We start from the raw sequence: 24,947 nt of genomic DNA, 5'->3' as shown, positions 1-24,947 counted from the left end.
ATGTGTCCGTATGAGTGGCAGGAGTCCCCACGTTGTCCTCGTCCTGGAGCTTCCTGCGGGCGGGGGAACAGATTCAGGACAGTGACAGGAGGGAAGACCTCAGGCTGCGCATCACTCTGACAAGTCCACACAAGTCTGAAACTGGAGCTGGAGCTGCTGCAGCCGCTTAGAGGAGAACCAGCTCACTGTGTTTATAACCACCGAGCATTTCAGGATGGGAAAAAAAAAAAAATAGAAGCGGGTTGGTCTGTTTACAGTGTCTCTTCTGAGGTCAGAGGTTTATGGGGAGTTTAACCAGCCGCTTCAGATTTACTGTAAAGTTCCAATAAAACTGTCAGACTCGTAACATTACTGTTATAAAACTAGTGCTGTGTTTGAGCTGTCAGTCACAGAGCTGTGTGACATGTTGATGCTGCTCAGAGAGTCACAAACACTTTAACTTGTAAAAACTATTTGCAAGTGTAAGTGTAATACACATGTGAAATAATTAAAGTAAAATATATTTATAACTTTAGGACCCTAAAGATGCTGCAAAAATAGATAACAGTATTACTTTTACTTCACACCACTACCGGCTCGAGCGTCAGAGCCGCAGCGGTCCGCTGAAGGTGGGCGGCAGCAGCGGCCTATCGATGGACGACATGTTCTAGTTCAAGCACAGCTTCAACTGCATGTGCTAAAGCGAGGAGCCTTGTCATTCAGTGCTGACGTTTAACGTCCTCCATGAAGGTGTCAGGACAACGGGGAGTGGAGGCGCCGACAGGGTACGCCCCCTGCTGGTGGTGTTGATACTAATCACTCTGAGATACACTGTGTAGGGAATATAAAGGACGATTCCGCTGTTAGTTTACTACTAATACTGATTTTTCATTTGTTCCATTAAAGAACATTTTAACTCATCTGAGACAAACTTGTTTTTATTCATCAACTTTCATTTGCTACAAAGCATCTTCCAGGAGGACATAAACTTCTACAGATGTTTTGTTGGTAAGTGAGATGAAGAACGTCACACTCACCCTCACTGCTCAGCCCTGCAGATCGAAACACCACACACAGAGCTGGAGAGGCTGTCCACGTCTCACAGTTTGGTCCAAATCAAAATCACTGCGTTTCTTTGCTGCACATGAGGAGCTGTGATAACCAGATAATCAGTGTGATTCACTTCACCTGTCTGAGCTGAGAATGGATGTCGTCCAGCAGGGGGAGCCGGAGCACTGCACACATCAGGTTGCTGTTGTTGTGGTATAGAAGAACCCGTCTTTCCACATACTCACTTCTTTGTGGTTTTCATTTCCTGATGATCAACAGAGGCCTCCTCACTGTGAGAACACAACAAGAAACAAAAACCAAAGTGTTGTGTGTCTCCGCTCTCGTCTCTCCGTCCTCCGGGCAGCAGGATTTTCTTGTTCTTCTTCTTCTTCTTCTTCTCCGTTCTGCTGTCAGAATGATTTTTCTCCCTCAGCGTCCAGCTGTGATCATCCTGCTGCTCTGGATTTCACACCACAGAGATCTGAGAGACGCTCACAGCTCCTGCACCCACAGAGATGATCATCACAGCTCCTTTTATAAACTGTCAGCCCTCCACAGCACAGCTCTCATATGGTAAACGTGTTACCTGGGCGACAGTACAAGGCAGTGGGGCTCTGGATTTTACGGTTACTCTGCATCTGTACATAACTGCATCCTCTGTTTTACAGGAGGATCAACGTTCATGACCCTCTGAAGCACCTGTGGTTCTGTGGTGGTGTGAAGGCACCAAGACGTGACGGTTTATGATCATATTTAACACATGATAACCTTCAGGGCTGAGAAATGATGCAAACCTGCAGTTCACCCTCGCAACCACTAGACCTCCATGTTAAAATGTCCAAAGTTTGTTGGTAAACTTTTATATAACTCACTGATTCTAATCAAACTCAGACAATTTTTATATAATAATGGTCGTGACTTTGAGTGACAGGCAGGTGACAGCACGAGCTTTCTGCTTCCAGCCTGGGCTCCGCCTCCCTGCCTGGTTTGGGTGTTTGGGCAGCTCCTCACAGACACCTGTCAATACTTTCTGTGATATTTACTAAGAAAAAACAACAAAACTCTTTCTGAAACCTCTGAGCAGCACACAGTGTGTGTGTGAAGCTCATTATGTCATGTGGTGGAATGTGCAGATCTGAAACGTGGTCATTGTCGGGCGTGATGACTGGTTTCAGCCCACAGTGAAGAGGTTTTTAGTCATGTTCGGGTTCTCATCCATATTCAGCAGAGTCCAGCATTGCAGTGATGGAGCTGCTCCGGGCCACGGGCGCCTGTGGAGGGTGTGTCACTGTTTCATGTCTGTGGGCTCTTCCTGGTTGTTGAGGTGGAGGTTTGCATCACTGCTCCTGAACGTTCACTGACAGCTGAACCAGAGCTACTTCCCGGTGGACCTGTTGCCCTCAGTGCTCCGGTGGTCCGGCCCGGTTTGGCTCGGCTCGGCCGTCCTGCTGCCTGCATAATCCGGCCTGTCAGATGGACGCCGCCGTCCGCAGGGAATAACAGCGTCATTGTCCTGATTCTTCTCCTTTGTTGGGGATTGTAGCAACATTTCTAGGTCACCGGCTGTGACTGAACGCCCCGCTGCCCAAATGAGGAATTCACTGAGGGAACTCTCACCCACCCCCACCTCCACCTCCATATTTCACCCTGCACTGTTGGGAGGGAACACAATTAGAAACGGGCTCCCAGCAGCAGCAGCGGCAGCACCAGGCTGGCAGCGATCTGTCCAACGACTCCGGCTTCTGTTTTCTGTCCCAGCGGATGCATTATGGATGCTGACTCAAAGGGGCTCTTTCATGCTGATAATTGGGCGGACGGGCCCTCAGATCCTTTCTCTATCCACATTTCTCCTCATAATTATCTGTGACCTTTTACCCGGATCTCTCTCGGTGGGGTTAAGCCCACGTTTAGGTTCAGACGCAGCCATCAGAGGCTGATGATGGTCAGACCGTTTACATGATGATCACGATCTGCAGAGATAAAATGGTTTCAATCAGCTTTAGAGGACAAAACTATTTACAGATAGATGATGTGGCTCCGCCTCCAGCCTTTAAGGCCAGAATATCTTACTTACAATGCTGCCATGTTGGAAAAAGACGCCATCATGGAGACAGAGGCAGTAAAGGTTGAGAGTAAGACTTCTAGATACACATTCCAGAAGAGGCGGATGGTGTGCGTGGTGCCCAGTGAACTGCAGAAGTAGCAGCCAAAGTACCTCCAGGAGCTCACAGTGTCACGCCAGCATGTTAGCATTCTGCCAGGTTCATCAGCTGTTAAAGTCCCTTAAAAAAATCTGTGCTGTGTTGTGAGTCTCTACTTGTGTTGTTTGCATGATGTTTCTATATTCAGTTGTGTTGTGAGTTCCACCTGCTCCACCCCTTTGCCTTTGGACTCAGGATGGAGACTCGTGTGAGGACATCTGTGCAGAATAAAACTGTTTCAGGTAAAGTGACCAGATGTGGAACTTGTGGTTAAGGTTATCTGCACCATCCAGGATGAGCGGTGTAGTTACCGTGGCAGCCCGGATACTGTCCACCAATCCGAAGCTGGGAGCCACTCCGGGCCTCCCAGGACGTCCGCTCAGCACCAGAGAACAGTCCTGGGAGCAGTTGGGAGAAGGTCAGTGAGCAGCTTGTTCAGCGCCGGAGCCTCCGTGTACCCGCCGGCCCTTTGTCTCTGAATGAATGGTGCTGTCTAATTACTGGAGCAGCGGCAGGGGCTGCCAGCCTCGTCCACAAAGGGACTCACACAGGCAGGTTTGGTGCCAGAGAGCAAATCAAAGCCAAACGGCCGATTAGACAAGAAAATGTGGTTTACATACAAAGAGTGTCCTCAGGCTGATTCTGGGATGAACACAATTAGACGAGAATGTTATGTCATCACTGCAGGATAATAATTATATCATGTCTGAAGAGTTTACCTCCACCTTCCACTTGTGTGTCCCTGCAGAACCAGGAGTACGTCCTCTGACAACAGAACAGCTACACTAACTACACATGCTAACATATTAGCACTGCAGTAAAGGTGAGCATATGAGCATGCACAGGCTCTTTGTTAACAAGTCCTCAACTTCTTCCTGTGAATATTATGCACATTAAATGTTGTTTTGGGAGGAGCGTGTCTAAATGGAAGCCTTGAAAAAGGTGGAGAACCTTGTTGGAAGGGTTTTGCCAACAACAAAAAGCCAAGAGAGGAAACGGCAGTTCTTCATGTGGCCACTAGATGGTGGTTTCTACATGGAGAAGACAGAATGAATGGAGCCCAGAGATGTAGATCATCATGTCTCTAATATAAGGTGTTTAAAAACAATACAAGTGGTTCTAGTTTTAGGTTTTTTTAGGGCACTAACGGTACAGTTCTGGTACCCTGCTATAAACAGGAAGTGGATTTGTTCTCCTAATCCTGCTCTGGGTGCAGACATGAAGGGTGTTTGATCACACAGAGGTGAAAATTAAACATGCCATGATGCAAAATAAGCACGAGGATGCTAACCATTAGCCATCTGTTGCTGTAACGACGCTTCCATATGAACCTCAAGCTTTTCAGGTTGACTGAGTGACTGTTTGGTTTCACAAGCCCACACTGGCAGCTCAGAATGTGGAGAGCTGCACTACAAACATGTTTCCACACGCAGGCCACATTAACAACTTAAAGGAAGGAGCTCGGGAGTCTGCGAGCGCTGCTCCTCCTCCTCTTACTCCTCCTCCGCCTGTGAACGTCTGCTGTCAGCGGGCCGCAGTGTTTACAGGCCAGAGCGCACTGGTTCAGTCCAGAGACCAGCAGTGACATCTTGTCTCAGAATAAATGCTGCTGTTTTGCGGGCACTGTAACGCCGTTCACAGCTGAGAGCCATGATTCCCGTGGTCGTCATGACAACGGGAGGCAAGGACAATGGCGTGCTGTGTCCTCCTCAGGCTGGGTGGCGGCGATGATGACGAAACAAACAACAAAAAAAGAAAAAAAAAACAAACAGCTGAGAGTGATGCAGCAAATAAATTTCTATCAGAGGAGCAGAGAATCGTGTTTTTGTTCGCAGGTTCATAAAACGAGGTTCTGCTCAGACTGACTGTAAGTAAGTGGATGAGTCTGAACCGAGGACACAATGGCAGCTCTGTCCTCTGACTGGATGGAGTCTCCCTGTGTTTCTTTATTTAGACATGATTTTACACACAGAAATGATTTCAGCACAGTTTCAGCCACACTTATGTAGCAAACTGATCACGATGTCACACGGCTGTAGTGACCTTTACTGCCTCTAGGGGGCCTGAGGTGAAGAAACTTTGAGGAACAGCAGAAACAATCCTTCAAATTAATTTGTTGTTTACATCTTTTTAATTGAAGTGACACTTTTCTTGTGGCTAAAAAAACAAACAAAAAAAACAAATAATAATCCTGTCACATCACAGGCTCAGAAACGAGAACATCAGCAACACGGGATCAACAGCCGATACATCGCTGCACATCCCAGTGACTCAACAACAGAAGAACATCCAGAAAAACAAAGCTGAGACTGACAGCAGCCATGGGTGGTCATCCATTTAACCCTCTGAACCCCAAAACCTGTCCAGAACTTTCTGATGATCCTCAAATGCATCATGGTGGCACATTAAAATGATCAGTGCCCACGTCTGCTGTCAGCGACAGTAACACAAAGACCGAGTGTGGGTTCAGTGAAAATACTGGTGAGTTAAATGTGAGAACTAATACTCTGTAAACAGTGAGCGGACGGACGGGCCGTCAGTAAACACAGGTGTGTTCAGTCCCCTGTCTGACCTTTGACCTCAGCAGTGTGTCCCCACAACAGAGTAGGAGGTGGACGGCTCCCTGTGGATGGTGCTGAACGGTGACAACTCCAGGTCGGTGGCAGCGCACTCGATGTCGCTGGCAGCGGTGGCGGGCGAGCGGGGCGGGCCGCACTCATCGCAGCAGCAGCAACAGCAGTCCAGGAAGGCTCTGGTGAACGGCTGGCAGAGGCAGAACAGCAGCACGGGCGTCACCGCCGACTTACAGAACAGCAGCAGCTGGCTGACCAGATGCAGGATGTCCAGGGTTCTCCTGGGGATGCCAGCCGCCATGTACACGCTGATGATGTTGCAGATGTTCTCCGGGATGATGCAGAAGCCGTAGAGGATGGCCAGCGCCACCACCACACAGTTCATCTGGCTCTCCAGCTGGATCTGCTTCTTGCTGCCGCGCACGCACGCCCGCTCGGCGCTGCGGATCTTGCGGGCGGTGCCCAGCGAGCTGCAGATGGTGAACAGCGTTGGGAGGCAGAAGTAGCAGCCGAAGTACCACCACAGGCGGGCGCCGTCGTACGTGAGCCCCAGTACGTAGAGTGTGTCCGGGAGGTCGGTGGAGATCCGAACCACGCAGCGCTCACACGGCGCCACGTCAGGCGGGTCACCATCTTCAGTGACCAGCTGCCGGATCAGCAGCTCGGGCAGCGCCAGAAGCAACGCGCCCACCCAGATCACGGCGAGCTTGGCAGTGGTCGACGCCCAGTTTTCGATCATCTCGTAGTACATCTGCACATTGGTGGCGGCGCGGAAACGGTCGATGCACAGAGCACACAGCGTGAAGGTCGTGACTCCGAGAGACGCCACCTGAAGGAGGAAAAGGAGAAGGAATTTTATCATCATCAAGATAATCAAAACATTTGAAGAGGAAGGTTCTACATGCACCTAAATCCCGGTTAATCCCAACATACAGGATTGACAAAACCTGCAGTTCCTTCAACGACTACTTGAGGCTGGCTTTAAAAATGAGTTAGTCAGGAGCAGAAACCCGGAGTCTGAACAGGAAACAGCAGAGAGACTCACTTCCTGTCAGGGCCTGGTTTTATACTCTGATGTGTTTCTGTAAGTTTGCCTCTGCAGAGACAGAAACACCACGAGGTAAGGCCTCAGAATTTCCCAGCATGCCCTGAGGTGCTGCAGGATCCTGCATGATCTCCTGAGGATTGTCTGAGGACGTCTAACCAGCAGGCAGGGCGTGGTGATAACTGGTGATGGAGTCCTCCAGTCAGTCAGCCTGGACAGTCTGAGGGCTTCTGGGTAATGGAGTTTATTACAGGCAGGGTGTACACTGTACAGTTTGAGCTGATTTTAGAACTCACATTTCAGCCTCGCCGCGGGTCGTTTGAGGTGAAGCGTACAGCGGAGGACAGCTGACAGACGTTTCCCTCACTGCACCTGCGTCAGTTAGCTGTTACCATGGCAACAACATACCCGTCGTCTAAAAAATATGGAGGCAAAGTTGGTCGAGACACAGATGACCAATTGTGTCTTGTTAGCAAGACAGACTGGGCGGGAGGTTTTATACATGCACAGTGTGAGCGCTCAGAGGATTTACTCACACAGTGAGGTGGAGTTCACATCACACAAGTTGCAGTTTTAATCATCTGTCATTTCATGCATGTATCTTAATTTTGTAATTAAAGAGGGGACATTAAAGAAATAAAATTCTTTAACGAAAAAAGTAATGGTGACGTCTCTGATGTCATGTAGGTCAGTGTCTGGAGGAACAAAGAGATCTGCTGCTGCTAAGAAGCTTAAACAAAACAAATGTGACCTTTTGTTCTGTGATGTTACGTTTAAAGGATTTTTATGCTCAGCGGAACACAGAAGTGTGTAACGTTTGTAGATTTCATCGTCTTATCTCAGGATTAGAAGAGTCACCGGTTTTGGCAAAACACACGTGGCGGTTTTACGTTCTGGCGCCATTTTCTGATTAAAATGTATCTTTTAGAGAAACAGCGAGCACACAGCACATGGTCTAAAGTCTGTGGACATGAACAGTTCCACAGAATCTGTAAAAACCAGACAAACCAAAAATCTAAAACAAACAACTCTCTGACCTCTGTGTTCAAACTGAGCAGACACTGATTACAGGGGGTGGGGGGGGTGGGGGGGGTGGTCCTGATCTAATCTCAATCTGACAGACTCTTCATTAATCCTGCTGTTCAGTCTGTCACACAGTCAGCAGGTCTCCTCTTGTTTCCGCAGCCCAATGTGACACTGATCAGATTATGGAGCTGGGATCTTCATCCCGCCACATTAAACCTGATTCCGCTCCTGGCTGCAGGCTGGTGGTCCACAGCTGAGAGCAGGACCCACAGACTGTGTGGTGTCAATCCAGAGTCACCGTGTCCAAGCCCACACTGTAAATTTGACTGCTCTGTCTGTCAATAAGGATGCTAACATTGCTAATGATGCTAACAAAGCAGAAGAATACCAGCTCTTTCCAAATAAAGCTTCTCTTGACTACACGGGTCGGAGAAACACCAGAGGCCACAGCTCCACCGCGGCTGCCTCCATGTTTGTCCACAGACGCTCAGAATGTTTTTGGCCTTTCTGTTACAGAACTCTGCTGAAGTCTGAAGCTGCTGCTGTGATCCAGATGAAAGCACATGAGCAGCAGTGTTGTGTGTTTATCAGCCCATCCAGCAGCTCTGACCTCCACCCACACAGCTTTATGACACGCATTTCTCTTTCTTTCCAGATTATTTGATATTAAAGTTGCAGCTGTGCTATTTTCTAACAAAATAAAATCAGTGCCACCTCCCACCAGTGCAGCCCCCTCTGTCAGGCCTGTCCTGCTGATAGCTGCCTTCATGAATCAGACTGGTTTAAAATGTGGAACTGGTCCTTTAGTGTCCAAACGCTGGTTTACAATATAAACTTGTCTTTAGTCATCTGTTCAGAAGAACCTCTCTGGTGAAACAAACCCTGCTCTAGTCCCGGAGCCCACGCCCCCCTCTCACCTCCAGGTACGGGATAATCCTGCAGGAGAACTCCCCCAGCAGCCAGTTCTTGGTGAGCTCGTGGAACACCACGAGCGGCAGGCAGAAGAAGATGATGACGAAGTCCCAGAGCGCCAGGTTGGCCAGCAGCGAGTTGGAGATGCTCCTCATGTAGTAGTTGTGGCAGACGATGCACATGACCGACACGTTCCCGATAATCCCCACGCTGAAGATGAGCGCGGCGGTGATCATGACCGCGTACGCGCCGTACGACTCCGCGGTGACCGGGTAGAACGGGTTCTTCACCTGCTTGCGCCTGGTCCGCGGGTCCACCGGCACGAACTGGGTGGTGTCGGTAAAGTCCGGCAGGTTGTACTCATCCTCGTACTCGCTGGCGTTGAGTCCGAGCGGGATTTCGGTCTCCTGTTCCTGCGCCATAGCCGCAGGCAGAGGCTCCCATGCGCCTCCGGGTCCGTCCTGCCGCCTCACCCTGCCGGAGCCTCCACCCCGCGTCCGCTTGCAGGTTGGTCCATGCGGGGTCTGTTCAAGCTCTTCTCCCGGGCTGCATCCACCACTCCTCGGGTCCTTGGCTCCGGTTTCTTCCGTGCGTAAAGCTTGGTCTCCGGATAGAGTTCCATTTTGAGCGTCACTTTTACCCAGAGAGGGTGACGGGTTTACAGTGTCCAGCCACGAGGCCTGCCCACTTGTCCCCCCATTGTCCTCCAAGCTGACTTGCCATCTCCGGCTTTGCGCATTCCTGTCAGCGGCGGTGGATTCATGATGTGGGCTGAAAGTCGCCTTTGTCTGGTGCCACTGGAGTTGACTCAGGACGGCCTCAGCGCACAGACACAGACACAGAAGCCTGAGGGGTGGAGACAGCATCGTGTTTCTGTCTAAACCGCGACAAGAGACGGTGTGGTCCAAAGCGAGCGCTCCATCCGGTCTGTGTCAACTTTAAACAAACATTCCGGTCCTCTTTACCTTCCTCACACAGCCCGGCTCCTTCAGGAGGGGTGCACCTGCCGGGTGCGTCCCGGGGCGGCTACAGTCCGGAGGCATAACCAGAGAGACCCCAGAAGAAGTAAAGCGTCCTCAGACCGGGTGGAAAAACTGTAAACAGGCGACCCGGATCCTCCAGCAGGAGAAGGAGGACGTGGGGGTGGAGAGTTCCAGCGTCACGTTAAGTTTCTGTAGCGCTCGGGGCGAAGAAGTGCGGCCGAAGGGGAGACCAAGCTCCGTGTGAGAGAGGAGAGAGGATCCGGGAGGAGGAGGAAGGTGGGAGGGATGAAGAGGAGGAGGAGGAGGGGGGGTCATTTGAAACATGTTTATAAATCTATAATCTTTTTTTGGTAGAACTTCCCTCAGTTTACATTTTACACTAACCTGCAAAGATGTAATGATTATTACAGATAAGTTTACTGAAGCATTGTAAAAAGTATTTATATGATTACATATAAATATATAAGTCCATCAATTCTATTTCTTGTCTTGTGCGCCATCAAGTGCCAGACTTGGGTATTACACCTCCACATTTACAACAAGTGGGCTTTAATCGAAAGTATGTTTTCTTTATGGAGAGCAGTGGAGCTGCATGTTTACACTGTAACACAGCTCAGAGGTGCAGGGGGGGCAGCAGGTGGACAAAGTACGGACCTCACACCTCTTACGCCCTGTCTGCTCCCTCTTTCTGGTTCTGTTGAGGGACGACTTCAGGTCGAAGTCATCCCAGCAGATGGCGCTGTAACACCACTGATCAGCACTGAAGAGCTCCACAGGGACAGGAAGCAGCCAGACATGAGCTGTAACCACATCATCCTTCCTCCCCGTCAGACCTCCGTGTGAAATGTCTGTCAGCTGTCCACCAGTCTGATCACTTCATCCTTCAAATTTCAAGACATTTCCTTTGATGTGTCCCTGCACTGTCTTGTGTTTAGAAGCAGAATTTTGAGCACTGAATAAACATGCACTCTGTGACATCACTCAGATGTTCCTGCAGAGCGGCTCTAACACTCAGTGTGGAGAATCCTGCCGTCGCCTTCTTGGCAGCATCTGAGTCCACCTAAACTCCGAGTTAATCCAAGTGCGGATAAAGAGTTGGAGGAAAAAGTAGAGCTGATGGCTGAGACAGCAGCTGCCTGTCCCTCGAATCCTCCAGTAATCCAGAACGCAGCAGCCAGAGTACTGACAGGAACCAGCGGGATGGATCAGAATTCACTTCACCGGCTTCCAGTAGAATCCCCAAATATTTACAAGACAATGCTCAGATCTCAGAGTGCACGTCTCCTAGAATTCATAAAAGTAGAAAGGCAGGACGGGCCTTCAGTCATCAGGCACCCCAACCAGCTTCCAGTCTGGGTTCATGACAAAACGGGACGGACAGCCTGAAGGTCCAAACAAACCAAAAACAGCCCACGGGCTGCGGTGCTGTCACACTCTTCCTGTATTAAGAAGGATTCAGATGTTTCTGCAGAAACTTTAGCAGCTGTATTAAAAGTCTGTTTATTCTTTTGTTTTTAAAGCAGTATTAAAGTTTAAAATTACACGTACTTGTTAAGTGTTTTGTACAGTTGCTTCTACACAGAGTAAACACAAATAAAACACACTCTGAGGAGAAGGGACACCCTATGCCTGGTCCAGGCAGGGTCAGGCGGGGTCAGATAGTGTGGAGGAAGGTCTGATGACAGTGGTGTGGCAGATCTGATAACAGGTCTGGTCCTGGTCCTGCCCCCCATCACCCTCCACCCGGTACGCCGTCAGACACAAGTCGAGCCAAGGACGCTGCCCTGAGGACGAATAAAGGATCCGACGTGACACAGAAACAGACAGAAAGCAGCAGCCTGAGTGATCACTGCTGCACAAACCAAAGAAACTTTCTCTGCTCTGCTCAGAGCTGACATACCCACGCTGCCCCCTGGTGGACAGAGGTGGTCCATGGTTTGACGGATGCTGTTCTGAGCCTCCTGATTGGCTGCTACATCCTCTGCTGACACACTGAAGAAGGACTCCTGAGGAGGCACAGAAACAACAGGAAACAAACTGTCTGCATTTATTGATCGCCTCCAGAGACTCATCAGTAACCCGAGTTTTCCGGTTTTATTTCCCGATAAGGGCCTTATTTGATGTCTGCACTCTGACTGCAGTGTGTCCAGTTAAATCCAAGGGCTGTTTGATCCACAGAGACTGAAACAGGCTGTAAACATGTGGGGACATTTTCACACAGTGCGCTTATAAAACTGTCCTGTTATCACTGTGAAATGAGGATGAACCCCCTGTGTTCTAATCTCTTCTGATTCAGAGTGAGCAGGACATTAAATGTGGTCTGAAACTCACGGCGTGTCTCCACAGGAACACGTCCAGTGTGTCTGTGGCGTCCTGAAGCTCCAGCTTCATCAGCAGGACGAACTGCAGCAGCTGAACGCCAAGAGCTGTGAAGCCAGAGGAGCAGAGACGTTAACGCGGCGTGATTTATGTGGGAGGAAAAACTGCGATTCAGTTAGAGCAGCAATCAGCCTGCTGAGTCAGCAAGGGGAAGGACTCAGAGTCACAGCTCTGACAACGACGAAGCAGCTTTAAAACTTGTGTGGACAAAAAAAAACAGTTTAAACACTGTTAGCTTGGTAGTCATTGTCAAAGCTATCACAGCGGGTTAGCTAATGCTGTCAGAGTTCCACACCAACCAACCCAGTGATATCACTGTCTCTGTTAGCTGGCGCCATACATGTGGGGAAATAAAACTGTTATTGTTTTGATAATCAATTTTAACTACAGTCAGAGTTTAATCTCCTCTTAAATCTTTGGGTTCTTTCTCAGGATATCTGTTTCTTCTCCTCCTCTGACGGCTCAGTAAATCAAACCAAACTCACCTTCTGCAACCATCTTCTCATCGATCACCTCCGCTCCTTCAACGCTCAGCTCGCTCACTGCAGCCTTGGAGCAGCGCTTACACCTGCAACACACACACACGACAATGAGGGAGGAAGTTTCTTTGCACTGCAGGCTGCCCTCATATCCAAAGAGTTTCAAACTGTGTGCTTTATTCTGCTGAAACAGGCCTTCAGGGAAAACTTCTGGTGTTAAATATACAGACTACCAGCAGAGTGCAGCTGAAGTACGGAATACTAATGCAGCCGACACCCAGCTGTATGATGAATCAATCACTCAGAAACACAGTCCAGGTAATCCAGGTTACACTGATATTATTAATCCCCTCCTACAATCCCAGTGACTCTAAACTTGAGCTTAACTAGAAGTTTTTAGCATTAACAGATTTCTGAGTGTGAGCAGCTCGTCTCTGACCCGTAGTATCTCTTCCTGCCTCTGAAGAGGAAAGGTGCCGACAGGTCGAGCAGAGCCAGGCGACCTCCCGATGACCTCACAGGGACGATGTTTGGGTAGCTGGCGGCTAGTTGACATGTTTCCTCCAGAGTGGAACCTGCAAGTCACCGAGTCACTTCTGAGTTTGAGATGAAAACCTGAATGTCCACAAACTGACTGAGGAGGTTCTTCAGATGAGGTTTTACCCATGAGGAAGAGGAGCTCCTTGGATTTGCCCTCAGACAGGAGATGGGTGGACAGGTGAACACTCAGAGCTCGGTTCTGGAATCTGGGGGAGTCTGTGGGAAGGCTGACCGGTCCAGAGAGCACCCAGGGTGGGGGACTGCAGGGGTCAGAGTCCTTGGATGCCTCAGAGAAGACACTCGCCAGCAGCTCGTCATCCGGGACGTCCTGACTGGGATCAGAGGACTGGTCATTTCAAGATTGCTGAGATCAGTGTGTGTGTGTGTGTGAACCTACATTGAAGTACACTTGCTACAGTAGAGTTTCAGAGCCTGGTAGAGTCTGCAGGGTTCGTAGGACCTGAGCTGGATTCTGACGTGGTGAACTTGACCCGGACGGCTCTGCTTCACCTCAGACAGCGTCACCGGCTGCATGTCATGACCACAACTCCGCTCTGAACACACACAAACCAAAGAACACAAGAAAGACTGATGGAACTTTGTAACACCTGAGTACAGTTAGCTGACCTGCTGCAGTGTTGTGTTTCATACCTGTGCTGCATTCCACTGCTTCACTATCTGAAACACACAAAATACACAATCAAGACCTGAAGCAGGAACATCAGTGACACCGAGCAACAGAGCTATTAGAATATTAAATTATGTCTCTGCTTCTGAACCTCAATGAAGTTGAGTGTTGAAATGATAAATGTGGGTATATACTGTAGGCAATGTTAAAAAAGGAACATCCGTGCTCTTTGTGCCAAAAAGTAAATATTGTGTCCACTCACAGTTACACAACAGGCCTGCAGGTCTGCACGCAGAGCAGCTCAGTGTTGAGGAATCCTTTTAAAGCAGAACCCTCCAGGTCACACTCAAAGTTTTACTTTTTATTTGATCCCAAGTGAAGCGTGGGCTTTTAGATGCCATCTGAGCTAATGGCCCCTTGAAACATCCATCTATCCGCCCAGGAGGAACTCAGACTGTCTGAGCAGGAAGGACGCTTGTGTCTCTGTACATACTTGTTGTTTATTCTGCTTTTTAAATCTTAAGCATAGCATAAGAACCCAGCAGTCATAATGTGATGGTCGTGTTGAAACGTGTGGGTTTAACGTGTGAGCATGCCGGCTGATTAGAGGCTGAGGATGCTGAGCTGCAGTGTTTCTGCTCTAAACAGCCGACCAGAGGCAATAAAGTGAGGTTAAACCTGCAGCTTCATACCCAGAGACTCTGGTGGCGTGCTCCAGATCTCCAACAGCTCCTCATCCTCCTGGAAGGCTTCAATGACTCTAAAGACACACAAGAAGAAGAAAATTGACTCCTGGATCAAAACGTGTTGTCCAACATTTTGTCCCTCATCTCCTGCCGTACCTCTTCAGCTCCTGCACATCTGGGCTGTTCTCAGGGAGGACCCGGATTCCTCTGCCGTAGGATGTCCCTCCGTGCAGGTGAAAAGCCAGGTGATCTGTCTCCTCTGACTGACTGCTGGTCAGACCTGGTACTTTACTGGATCCTGGGATTGAGCGCAGGTTGTAGATCCTCAAAAAAGCTCCGGGCTGACAGGACAAACACACCAAATAAATCTTTTCAGTGTCATGAACCCTTTTAAAAACATTTGTGTTCAACATGAGAAGACCAGGTGATGCTAAGAGCAGAGCTTTTTTAAGTTTTCTTAAATAAACACTTCTGAAATGAACAGGTTGATCGCCAGCCAAAGCGTTCACTCATTAGTGCTTATGTGCATGAATGGGTAAATTGTGTAGTGCTTTGGATGCCTTTAAAAGACCTTGAATGCATCATGTCCAATGAAGGGTTCTGTCAGGATAATGTCAGATTACCAAGACTCTCTAAAAACAAAAGGATCTGCCCTCCTCAGCAACAACCAGGAAGCCATGATGGACTCAGATGTGAGCAGCAGTCACATGACAAAAACTTCAGAGAGTCTCTGTCTGATCTGCAGGCTGATGCGCTTCGTCTCCTTTTGGCTGCTCCCTTTAGGGGCCGCCAGAGAGAATCACCCATTTCCACCTAACTCTTTCTCTCTGCATCCTCTCCTCTCATACCAGCTAACTTCACGTCCTCTCTTCTTAGCACATCTCCTCTTCCTCTTGACCTCTTACCTGGCAGCTCAATTTCCAACATCCTTCTACCAACATAACCACTGTCCCTCCTCTGCACAGGTCCAAACCATCTCCATCTGTCCTCTCTGACTTTGTACCCAAAACAGCCAACCTGAGCTGTCCCTCTGAGGTGCTCGTTCCTGATCCTGTCCATCCTCCGTCACTTCTAAAGAGCAGCTCAACATCTTCATCTCTGCCAGCTCTGCCTCATCTTTTCCTCTAAACCAACCACTCATTAGGCTGATGTGAGTGAACAACTGGTTTGAAGAGTCCACAGAAGCAGAGGACGTATTTTGCAGAGAACAATGGGTGACCAAAAACTGGTAATGCAATTAAAACCTAACAAATGTAATCCAACACGTGGTGGCTGCTCCTTTGCTCACAGTGTGGACTCCCTGAGGTTTCACTCATCAGCAGAGGGCGCTGTTGCACCATTCAAGCCAGCAGAGCAGCAACAGTGATTCAGAGGCTGCTTGAAGAACTTGGCTTGAAGGGTTTGTCATTTTTGTTTTTTTCCCCTTCAGCGCTCCGTCACGACGAGCCTGCAGCTGACAGAAATCTGTCCTCACTCATCATCAGCCAACACTTTACTGATCGAGTGTCAGAGGAATTCACTCCACTGAATTATTTTTACTGAAGCCTTTTACTTTGTTTTTACATGACAGGGAGCCACATACACATTACATGACATTTAATTGCATTATAGCCGAGGAGCAGAAGAATGACTCAAGAAGTGAATCCTCCATAAGCTGCGGCTTCTTATAAACCCATTTTCCCACATACTGAGCAAACTTTGAGCCAGTGTCAGGGTGGATTAGCAGCTGATCTCCTGAGGCCCCCCCTCCTCTGAAGAGATGAACTGGGAGGACTGGAGAGCTGCTTCAGCTCCCACAGGAGTGCTCTGTTAACCAGAATTATTTCCACATAAAGGGATGTTCCTGAGAAAGTGATGAGCAGGAGATCAAAGAAATCAAAGATGGAGCTGGTTTCACTTCCGCTGTGTCACAGCCTGAGAAGAGACCACATCTGTGGTACGACAATCAGCTGGAATACAACACTTGACGCCCAGTGTGTGATGTGTTTCAGGTGGGAGATTATCCATGTGAGAAACCAGACAATGTATGCACATTAAAAGGAGTTCAATTTACTTCCTACAAAGGGTTTGCTGCTGTCTGAGTGAATGACCTCTCAGAGGCAAAAAGAGGAGCAAAGTGCCACCCTGTTACACACTCATGGAACACACGTTAACACATTCTCACACCCCTCTGATCATGAAGGGCACTTGGATGGGTGCCCTTCACCTCCTTTTATGATGCTGTCGGTGACCTTCTTGTGTCAGTCACCTTCAGTAACTGCAGAATTATACGTGCTTTCACATCAGCCTCCAAAAGTCACCAGAGGAAGTTGTTAGATTTGTCGCTAGTTGCTTTTGATGATAAAAGATTTGTAAAGTCACCAGATTTAGCGAGAGAGTCGCCAGGTTAGCAGGAAAAATGCCTCGCAGCATTACTGTGCGCACGTCCTGAACTGAACCGAGACACGTGCACCATACGATTTTTCCCTGACCCGGACTCTGTATATTACGAGGTGCCACCACGCGTGTATGACTTGAAAATAGGTCTGAACGTATCCAGCTTAAAGGCTATCTGGATTCAATCCTACTCTAGCTGGACTGACTTTCTCCAGTGTGAACGGGGCCAATGTGGCCCAGTTCTGGATAGTCTTTAAGCTGGATACGTTCAGACCTATTTTCAAATCTGGCTATCACACAAGCGTGTCCGCACTCAATCCGGTTTAATCCAGCTTGTTTGCGGTCCTCCAAACCACTAGGTGGCGCCTCGTAATATACAGAGTCCGTTCAGGCCGCGGTAGGACCGCGTGTGCGGCTGGATCAAGCGGCAACCTTCGGGGCTCAAAGTTGAAGCCCATGCGGAAGTGTCAAAACTTGTAATTCACGCTGCAACAGCTGGGGGTTGGCTCCAAAAGCGAGTAATTTCCCATAGACTCCCATGTTAAAATGGCCGACTTCACAGCAGAAATTAACATGTTTACAGCCTGGTACAAAAAACCACTCTGGTCTCAGATGATAGGTTCTCTTCTAGTGTCAGTTGTAGGGGGGGTGAATTTTTTTACAACCCACTCGTTTCAATTGTATTCGGACTTAAAATTATGCATAATTATGGGCGTTGCCGCTTGAGTGACAGTTGACGTATCACAGCGTGAGTTTCCTGCTCCCACGATCGCCCGCCCCCCTAAACCCCGCTCGTGCCCCCCCTCTTTGTCCATATTTGAGAGTTTTGGCGGACGTGGCGCTGTCAACATGGCGGCGGTCATCACGTCCCGGAACCTCCCACCGAGCCTCAAAACGGCTCTTCAGAAACAAACGGGTGACGTCACGGAAGCTCTGTCCATAGTTTTTACTGTCAATGGGCTGGATTGAAATCAAACTGGATACAAAAAAAACCATCTGGATGCGGCCCGAATCCCGCTTTAGCCAGATTTATTTCCCCCGTGTGAATGGGGTAATTGATTCTCTTGACTTGTTTTTGTATGTACCACACAAGTGAGAAAATAAACAGCGAGTACTTAAAGCTGCAGACACTGAAACAGCCCGTTTAGCACACGGCTAAAAAAAACAGGTGTACACAAGCATGAAAGCAAGTTTGGAAGCAATTTGTTTTATAACCTCGTGAAACAAGGACAGACACTACATGGTCTCCAATTCTTATCTTTTTGTGTGGTTGCACTGTTGGGAAACACAATTCTTAGGAAAACATGCTGTATAAATATGAAATATTATTAAAATCATATGAATCCCACAGAGGCTGGATGCAAACAATGAGAGCAAACAGACAGTATTTTTGTTTGCAGGAACCCAGACGCTGCCTGGGTTTTATTTAGCCTCCAGAGACCTGGATCTTCGGCAGAATGAGACAGGAAAACAAGTCTATGTACCCGGGAGTCTGGCTGTGTTTTTTTACTGCTACATGACAGTTTAGCAGAATTTGCCAGTTTGGAAACAGGTGCGGAGAGCCGGAGAGTAAAGCAGGGAGAGGACAGACGGCGGGGCGAGTGCAGGCGCTGCCATGTGGCGTCTGCTCTGATCTCGCCCAGTCGAGCTTCCTGTCTGTATACACATATTAAATCCTTTGCAGCAGCCCTGAGAGTCCAGGTATGATTATAATGAGCAGACATTCAGCTGAGAGAAGCAGCGCTAAGTTTAGACCAGACAATGACTCATCTGATCAGAGGACCCAGGTCACAGTGCGTCTGAGGGTACAGTAACTTATTGAAGGCGTTTTTGTCTTCCGGTAATGATCTTTCTCAGCTCCTGTACACACATTTTTATACGTATCATTTGAGTGAAGAAAGGTAAAAAGTGAAGATGCATGACAGAAGATTGACCTGGTCTTGTGTCTCTGCCCCTCCTTCCTGCCTTGCGTGTCCTTCTGATGCACTCTGTAGCCAGCGGCCTGGTTGAATACAGCCTGTTTGTGGAGTTTGTCAAGCTTCAGACTCTTTATGTGAGTGGTACTAGAAAGAAATTGGAGATAGACGAAGGGTTAACCTTCGTTCTTTTAAAAGCCACTCAGACATTCTGTCTAAAAACTGCCTGTGTGCACTCTCTGAACTCTTCTGACCCCTGTTTTTTTTTTAACATCTCCTCGTCTTTTAAACCTTAGGCTGTGACCTTTCTTATTAACATTAGCATGTGTGTTGCTGCTGACTGCTCCTCCTTTATGTTTAGATAAAGCTCAAACAAGGAAGTGAGTTGAACCTGAAAGGCAGGCTGTGACAGGCTATTACTGTGCAGCTCTGCCACGTATTATCAGGTTTTTTATCACCCGCCCCTACTGGCAGATGGCTGGGTAGAAGATTGACAGACCAATAAGGTCCCTGACCTTGTCAGCTGTCAGTGAGCCGCACAGCATCAGCAGCACTGGACATCTTTGATGAGGCTGTTGCGAAATGGGAGTAAATTTCCACAGACTCATTCAACATGTGGATGCAAAGTTGAATTAAGAGGACACAAAAAAATCACGGGTCATGACATAGGCTATCATGCTGGCATGCCTGAGCACTGTTGGGACAACATGGCCGCCACAGCTGCTACAGACAACAAAATAACACCAAACACATGCAGACATGTTTTGCAAAGATGCCAGCACAACAAAACTGTTGTAGTGCCTGGAACTTGTTGCATGGAGACAGTGTGTCCTGCTCCAAAGGCACCACGTGGAGATGAGGGTCGGCACCTCCAACCTGAGAAGAAAAGAATAACTCGCTCTCTCGGGGTAGAAGGGGTGAGTCTGGTCAGGTGGAGCAGTTAAAAAACCTCAGAACTCTAGTTGGTCCACGCTCACCTATGATCATAACATTGGTAATACTGAGGGGGTGAAGTCACAATTCAAACAGCAGGTTCAGACTTCTTCCCAGGTTTACCCTCAAGATCAGGTGAGAAAGTAGAGACACTGCTCTACCACACTGAGAGGGTCAAGTAGAGGTTCAAGCACTGGGTTTAGAGGTGTCATATCCAGGCAGGGACCCCAAGGCTGACCCAGGACCTGCTGGAGGGATTACCTCTCCCAGCACCTCTGAGCAGCTGTGTAAAACACTGTGTTACCTGTCATTATGTTTGAAGTGGAATACATTACGGAGCCTGTGTTATCACGGCAGAGGAGTTTTCTCTACATTCTGTGTGAGGTTAAGAGAACTGAAGACCTCATTAGAGCACGATTACCTGAAAATATTTTGCTCTAAGAGGAAATAAAAGCCCAGGAGAAAAGAGAAAATTACCTCTTTGTTCCATCAGTACAACAACAGTTGGCATAGCAACCAACAGCAGGAGAAAACAGCTCTATTGTCCGGAGCTTTGTGACCAGATTTCTGAGCTCTTTGACCAATCAGATCATTCAGCTGAGACCACACTTAGCATAACGGCCACATTATAACCTCAGCGTGTGCACAGGAGAGGCTTTTAGGGGCTGTGGGACAAGCTTGTCCACAGTTCAGAGAGAGTGATCGGCCTGTCTGACAGAAAATGGCTCCCTGCAGCTCCCCCTGCACACAAACTATTTTCTCTTTAAAGAGGGCGAGGAGCAGAGTGGAGCAGCCAGTGGCGTCTTCTGTAAGTACTTGATCTGTATGAACACTCCACCGTCCGCCCACCGCCCAACAGCCTCGACGCCGATGCCGCTGTCTCATGGTATTAGTGCTGCTTGGCTGCTCGGTGAAAAGAGATTCCTTAAAATTCTAAAGATTGCTGTGGGCTTCCGTGGCTTCTCGACGAGCCGAGGAGCTATAAAGCAGCCAGAAAACTTGAGCCCTCTCTGAGACGGAGAAACCGTTCATTTCACACAGGCTTCGTTATGAAGCCGCAGGAAATGGGCTTTAAAAGCACGACAGATACGGCGTGACTCGACAGCAGGGCTCTTTGTCCTGGAACATCAACTCAGCAGGGAACAGAGGATGTGACCAACAGAAGTACACCTCAGATCAGACTAAATGTAACAGCCCGAGACCGCAAAATAAAACCATCCAGGTCAGGAAACAGGCAACTGCAACCACTGAACACTGTGTCGGTCATTTATAATAGGATCAGATACAGTATATTGGACAGTTTATATTTAAGCAAAATGTCAGTGTCTCCCAATGTAATTTATTAATAGCCAAAAAACAATAGACACCATGTGCAGCTTTGGAAGTCTCAATGCTACAGACTACTAGACCTGCAGCTGATGACATCATTGATTGATTGCCCATGATTTATCCATCAGTGTATTCTGACATTTGATGGACAAACCAGTAAAAAAGTTGCTGTTTACAGACTAACAGTTCAAACGAGGCCTGACCTTTCCTTACCTACAGAAAACCAGAACAATGCTAACCAAAAACATGCTGTTTAGTTGAGACACTGTCAATCCCTTGTCAGGACGTGTTATCTATAAGCTGCAATTTTAGTAACTTTAAGGTAGGGTAGGAGATTTTGAAAACTCAGTGAGAGTCAGCCAGATTTGGAAAGTGAACACACGCCCCTTTCTCTCAGAGCTTACCCCGAAGCCACGCCCTCCAATCACATGGATGCACATTACCTGAAGACGAGCTGCGGTCTGTGACTTCGGCCATCATGCACATACCTCTCTGGTGCACAGAGCAGGAAGAGAGTGACAACCAGCCAATCCTCCTACAGGGTCCACCCGGAGGATTGGCTGATGTTTTTAGTGTTTTATAGCTTCCACAGATGATTCATATTCTTTGTTTTAATGTGAAACTGCCGAACTAATTGGTTGCTATCGGATTGTAAAGAGAAGTTACACTAATTTAACAAAAAGTGCATCAGAATGAAATCTCCTACCCGACCTTTAAGCAGATGTGGGTAAGTTCCATGAAGTCGGCAAGATGTTTCTAAAGAGGGGTCTGGACGCCGCCATCTTGGTGGAGTCTGTCTAAGTTCTGGTTCATCCAAACATAGGCAAAGACATAGAGGTGGAGTGAAGCTGAGGAGAACACCCACACAAAGCGGTATTTAGGCTGTAAATTTGGAGGTTAAGTGGATAGACTCACTTTTGGAGTCTCAAGTGGACACTTAAGGAACTGCAGGGACAACATGGCTGCCAGAGCTGATGAGGAGAATGAAAAAACAATTTAAGAGTTTAGATGAATGATACTGAATTTTTCTCACGCCAGTACTGTTGAACTCCTTTTGGTTCAGCCTGCTCTTTATGCTGTAAACACTGAAGGATTCACTGTGACGTCTTGTTTGTTCATCAACTCTCTGAACGAGTAAACCACTAAACAAACTTTTTGCTATATACTGTGTTCAGAGCGGATCTGCTGTCAGCTCTCTGGATCCTAATCTCTCCACATGAATAATAGAAGAAGGTTGAGGCGCTCCTCCAGGCTAACATGCAATCAGACGGCCACCAGGGAAATCCCATCTCACACAAAAACCCCTCAGCAGCAGAATTTACTTCTCAAACACACTCGGACAAAAGATTAGTTTTTTGGACAAAAGGCTAATGATGAACAGAATATCAGGAAAGTGCTGAAGAACAGGACACACCCTCACAGATAAATCTGACCAAAGCTGCATTATCCAGAGATAATTGATCTGCAGAAGAAGCTCGACGCAGAGGACAGCAGTGTAATGAAGCGTCTGTGCGAATGTGCATTTGGCCTTGCGATACTCCGCTGACTCCTCCAGCGCCAGGAGAAGCAGCATTTCTGTCGGTGTTTTTTTTAGGCGGGATTCGAGCATGCGGGCCGACATGAAGTCTAATTTTTCTCAGAGCAGTGTTCACTAAACAGGAAACAGTGTGGGAGTGAAGAGCGCTCCGCTTGCCCTTCAACGAAAACATTTAATGACATGGAAATGTGCACTTGGTCGACCGTGAGCGCAAAAAATGAGATAATGAGCGGAAGCTGTCGGCACAGAGCACAGACTGAGGAGATCGCTGTGACAATGATGTGAGCACAGCCATCACTGGCTCAGTTTGTCATCACAGTATATTTCAGGACGTGGGCATTAAAATGTTCAGTCCACTAGTCCGGCCCTCTGGACACATACAGTACTTCCATTTACACGACATAACAAAGAACAGTGATGGTGTGAGTACCTATTCAGCTCTGTGGACATCGCAGTCAACGGACTTAGATTAACCAGGAGTTTATAACTGCAGTGGAGGCCCTTTACTACACAGTGTTATTAAGTAGGGACAAGTTTTAAATGACACATGTTCCAAACAGACACCAAAACTGTTTTTGTACCAGGGTGCAATCATGTTTATTTATATTTTAACATGGAGGTCTAAGTAGATTGACTCACTTTTGGAGCTAGCCTTCAAGTGGACACTCAAAGAACTGCAGTTTTTATTTTGGAATTTCTGCAATGGCTTACCATCCCTTGAGGTTGCCACATATGAAAACTATAAGGTGACCTCTATGTATTTTAATTTAGTGGTACTATTACTGCTTCAGATTCCAAATGATGGTGACCTTAACACCATGTCACATCTCAGAAGGCTGACTCTGTCATTGGCTGCAGACACTGAACAAACTGTTATCTATCATGGATAACCCTGGTCACCCTCTCCACCCTGTGCTGGACAGACAACGGAGCGCCTTTTCCAAAAGGCTCAGACAGCTTCGTTGTCATACAGATCGTTACAGGAAATCTTTCCTACCTCGTGCAATACGACTGTATAACACCTCATCTTTGTCACACATAACACATTTTTTTCAGGTTTAGCCCTTCATTTGCACTCCATTGTACTAGTGCATATATTACATTGCATATATTTTTAATATCCCCATTTTTTCTGGGAAATATTAGAGAGAGATATGTTACTAAGCTGAGTGTGTGTATATTGCAGCTGTAACAGTGACATTTTCCCAGCCTAGGATGAATCAAGAACTTCTATTCTATTTAATGCTCTTGACATTTATGACCCAGCACCTCCACAAGTGTGGAACTAGCAGCACCTTCTGTGGCTGAGCAATGTCAAAAACTGCAGTTCCCACCATGGCCTCTGGGGCCTGGCTCTAAAAGTGAGTCAATATTTACAGACCCTCATGTTTAAATGACCAACGTTACAGCTGAAATACACGTTTACAGCCTGATACAAAAAACTGTTTGGTATTTCCCTGTTTATACCTCCCTGTATGGAGGTATGGGGCTTTCTATAACTCACTCGTCTTACTTATATTAAGGGCATGTCCACACTGTGAGTGACAAAAGCTTTGTGCTCCACCTCTTAGCCCATATTTTATTAACTGGTTTTTCAGGTGGGTGAGTGAGACTCTGTTGAAATAGCAACTAAAGGTATTTTCCCAACGTCCTCTGGGTGTTTAAGAAATAAGTGATTACATTTGACAGACAGGGGGATCTACACTGTTACATAAACACTGATCTACACTCTTAACGAGGAGGAAAAGTGCTGAAGATGCTCGAGCTCTGCATGTAAAGCTCAGAATGAAGCATCGGGGTGAACTTATCTATTTTCTTTTCTTTGACAGGTGTGTCTTTATACTCAGTAAATTTACCTCTCAGTCACGCAGTATGACAGAAGGAAAGAAATGTTTGAGGAGGAATATTTCCCTCAATTACCAGGCTCCTCTGGTGAATCATCGGCAATATTGTGTGAAATCGACTGAGGCGTTTCTGTGAGAAGAAGGCCATTAGGGGAGAAAGGAACCCATTATGATGAAAAGAAAAGCTGAGAACAAGAAAGCGAGGAGGAGGAGGAGGAGGAGGAGGAGTGCTGCAGTCAGTGTGTGAGTGTGTGTGTGTGTGTCTCCTCCACTGCTGATTCCTTACACATACACACATACGATACAGCACCTATCTGGTACTTTTTAAAACCTGGAATCAAAGCAACAAAATGTCACATTTGACTGTCAATCACAGAATTTCTTTATGTTCAACAGAGTTTGGTCAATTTTAGTCTGAGGTGACAAAAAGTTTGAGCTACGTTTACCTTCTCTATAAATATCCACCTAATATCCCTGACAAATCCTGTGACTTTTCTCATCTGAAGCTAAAATTTGCCTGTTCTTAATAAA

The 24,947-nt window shown here is 47.6% G+C and overlaps 2 protein-coding genes across 2 annotated transcripts in view; both read right to left on the bottom strand.

The window, feature by feature from the left end:
* Positions 1-5,657: 5,657 nt before the first annotated feature.
* On the bottom strand, positions 5,658-9,993 carry gpr37a (G protein-coupled receptor 37a). Its single transcript, XM_028431947.1, has 2 exons — positions 8,792-9,993; positions 5,658-6,632 (listed from the first exon to the last, which is right to left on the bottom strand). Exons 1-2 carry the CDS (start codon positions 9,650-9,652, stop codon positions 5,811-5,813), a joined length of 1,683 nt encoding a protein of 560 aa, XP_028287748.1. The 5' UTR covers positions 9,653-9,993; the 3' UTR covers positions 5,658-5,810.
* Positions 9,994-11,260: 1,267 nt separating this feature from the next.
* The window catches only part of pot1 (protection of telomeres 1 homolog), a 46,683-nt gene continuing 32,996 nt past the window's right edge, over positions 11,261-24,947 (bottom strand). Inside the window, exons 11-20 of the mRNA XM_028431946.1 lie at positions 14,638-14,822; positions 14,488-14,555; positions 13,819-13,845; positions 13,565-13,721; positions 13,291-13,499; positions 13,067-13,202; positions 12,634-12,716; positions 12,101-12,195; positions 11,670-11,775; positions 11,261-11,553 (exon numbers count right to left, since the gene is read on the bottom strand). Of these exons, the coding sequence (XP_028287747.1) occupies positions 11,414-11,553; positions 11,670-11,775; positions 12,101-12,195; positions 12,634-12,716; positions 13,067-13,202; positions 13,291-13,499; positions 13,565-13,721; positions 13,819-13,845; positions 14,488-14,555; positions 14,638-14,822 (1,206 nt within the window). The 3' untranslated portion in view covers positions 11,261-11,413. The remainder of the gene's footprint in view (positions 11,554-11,669; positions 11,776-12,100; positions 12,196-12,633; positions 12,717-13,066; positions 13,203-13,290; positions 13,500-13,564; positions 13,722-13,818; positions 13,846-14,487; positions 14,556-14,637; positions 14,823-24,947) is intronic.

Source organism: Parambassis ranga, chromosome 19 (genome assembly GCF_900634625.1).
Source record: "Parambassis ranga chromosome 19, fParRan2.1, whole genome shotgun sequence".
In the NCBI taxonomy this organism is placed as follows: Eukaryota; Metazoa; Chordata; class Actinopteri; family Ambassidae; genus Parambassis; species Parambassis ranga.
The sequence above is the reverse complement of the archived record's forward strand: the minus strand, read 5'-3'. Positions and strand labels throughout refer to the sequence as shown.

Bases quoted from the DNA above. Each gene is read 5' to 3' on its own strand.
- gpr37a (XM_028431947.1), bottom strand. From the start codon at position 9,652: ATGCTGTCTCCACCCCTCAGGCTTCTGTGTCTGTGTCTGTGCGCTGAG. The intron at 6,633-8,791 runs GTGAGAGGGGGG...TTCCTCCTTCAG, and splicing joins GGATTATCCCGTACCTGGAG to GTGGCGTCTCTCGGAGTCAC.